Genomic DNA, 2,421 nt, shown 5'->3' with positions numbered 1-2,421 from the left:
AGCATTCTTGGGTGAGCAAAAGTAAAGGAACAAATAATCTTGAAGTAAATAACATTTAATATTTGGTGGCATAACCCTTGCTTGCAATAACTGCCTCAAGTTTGCTTAGCAGTTAGTGTAATCTCTACATGGATATGTTTCTTTTTCTTTCAGGTGATGTCCCTGTCCCCTGATTTTACTCTCACTTCATCCCAAATCTCAGTGAGAGGACGTCTTCAGCCCATGAAAACTGTGATTCTGCTGTACAAAATGATGTTTAGAAGAAAACCTCTGGCACCTGCAGCATTGATGGTAAAATCATTTTTATCAACTTGCATAAGAACCCGACAGCCTAGTTACAACATTTCTGCATTACTTCTGCAATGTGCCTAACTGAACTGGAAACAACCTCACAGTGCCACGTGGTGGACTAGAGGACTGGTACTACAGCAAGCTTTCATGGCAGCAGTTCATGCATCACTTTACTCCTTCTTTGTTTAAATGTTTTCCTTTATGATTATGTCTCTAACATCGACAAACATTTCAGTGTCAAGAAAAGAAAAAAGATTTTAGGTTTTCTGTTCATCAGCTCTGCTGAGTGATGAGCATCTGCTCTGCCGTTAACCTCTGTAACAGAAGAAAGATGATGTGGTGAAGGTGAAGATGGAGCTGTTTAATAGTACTAGTGGGAAAGTGGAAAGTCAGTGGAAAGTTCCTTTCCACTGATAGGAGGAAGGTGGGGGGTTGTGCACAAAAGAAAACATTTCAAAGCAGTTTTGAAATGAAGAAATACAAAATAAATACACTGAGTGAAAAGAGAAAATACATTCTACAGTACATATGGGAAACACTGGTGTTCCTTCACCTTAATGATGATAAGAATGTAATATTTAAACTCTCCTTTTACGTGCCGGTCCACACGATGACTTCACTCTTATGACTCTGATGACACAAATATGACCTCATTAACTCTCACGTGACTTCCTGCTGGTCTAGGGGAGTGGGGGCCATAAACATATAGGCAAAACTGGTATAGATCTTAAAAAGGTAACTTTTAGTGGTAACCCGGAGATGCAGACAGGTAACAGTAAACAAAAGGAGGGTGGATGAGGGTGCTGCGAAAACAACAAACCAAGTTAAAATAAAGAGGTCCTCAAAAGGAGGCCTGTACCTATCTATATATTTAAACAGGGTTAATTCTTGCTACAAAAGAACACAAAGAGCACAGCACCCACTACACCTGAGGAAAACTAACTCAATATTAAACAAAAATACTAAGTGAATTTCTCCACTACACACAATGTACAGCTAACAAGCAAAGTACACAAGTCAATACAAGCAGGCACACAAGTCAATAGGCAGTGACAAGCTGCCTCGAGCAACAGGTGGACTCTCCTTATGAGGAGGAGGTAATCAATGTGGTGACTAGCCATTGGTTGAGCAGGAACAGAGGGAACCAATGGGTGGGACTGAAGTCAGCACCCCAGAAACCAGGAAGTAGGCGGGTCTTCTTTCCACAGGGACACAGCCTACTTGGTAGAGGTGAGACAGAAAAGGGGAAACACAAAAGTGAAAGCGACAGCCGTGACACTCACCTGCAAAGGTTAAATGATGGGACCTCCTAATGTTATAGTAGAATCTGTACTTTTAGCTGATGTGGTTTTATTTAGTATCTTTTGGACCTCTAACTATCTGGCTGACTGAAATAGATCTACACAAACACAAAGTGCTGCTGGTTTCTATCTGAGTTTAGTTCAACAGCTTCTATCCATATATTTGATTTGCAGTTTGACTTCATTTCAACCAGGCTTCACTGAGACAAAACCCTTTTTCTTTCTCTTCACAGATACTTGTGATGAATGTCTTGAGAGGACACAGCCTCCCATGTCATCGAGGAGAGTATGAGATAGGGGAGGAATGCTGCCCTGTTTGTCCTGCTGGTAAGATCCAACTGAATGTTAAAGGGATATTTCACTTAACATCTGGAGTCTTTTTCTTTTACTGCCAGATACCAACAATAATTACCAGAATCAATCACTCCATCAGGGCCCACAGTTGGTGCTGTTTATGTTCACAGGTTTCATGTATCTGCGAGTTTTATTCCTTCAGTGTGACTCTGTAGCAGACAGCAGTTCACTTTGCAAAGCTCACAACATGAGCTTTACCCTCCAAGATTTAACTTTTTCATTTAATAGAAACATTATATTACATGAAATTGAATTGTTCTTTTGTTTTCAACAGGAAGTCGAGTTAAAACAGATTGTACAGAGTTCACAATTACTTCCTGTCTGCCCTGCACTGAGGGAACCTTCATGAGTCAGCCCACTGGACGTACACAATGTTACCCCTGTTCAACCTGTGTTGCAGGTAGGCTTCTGGGAATAATTCCAAATCATTGTGTTGTGGAAATTGTATCTTGCTGGTGAGGGATTGAGCAAATAA

The 2,421-nt window shown here is 40.7% G+C and overlaps 1 protein-coding gene across 1 annotated transcript; it reads left to right on the top strand.

Moving 5' to 3' along the window:
- Positions 1-160: 160 nt before the first annotated feature.
- LOC123966848 (tumor necrosis factor receptor superfamily member 14-like) lies at positions 161-2,346 on the top strand (the record flags this gene model as incomplete). Its single annotated transcript, XM_046042947.1, has 3 exons — positions 161-291; positions 1,826-1,919; positions 2,221-2,346. Coding segments are annotated over exons 1-3 (289 nt in total), but the record flags the coding sequence as incomplete, so codon positions are not given.
- Positions 2,347-2,421: the final 75 nt, after the last annotated feature.

Source organism: Micropterus dolomieu, unplaced genomic scaffold (genome assembly GCF_021292245.1).
Source record: "Micropterus dolomieu isolate WLL.071019.BEF.003 ecotype Adirondacks unplaced genomic scaffold, ASM2129224v1 contig_14416, whole genome shotgun sequence".
Classification (NCBI taxonomy): domain Eukaryota; kingdom Metazoa; phylum Chordata; class Actinopteri; order Centrarchiformes; family Centrarchidae; genus Micropterus; species Micropterus dolomieu.
The sequence above is the reverse complement of the archived record's forward strand: the minus strand, read 5'-3'. Positions and strand labels throughout refer to the sequence as shown.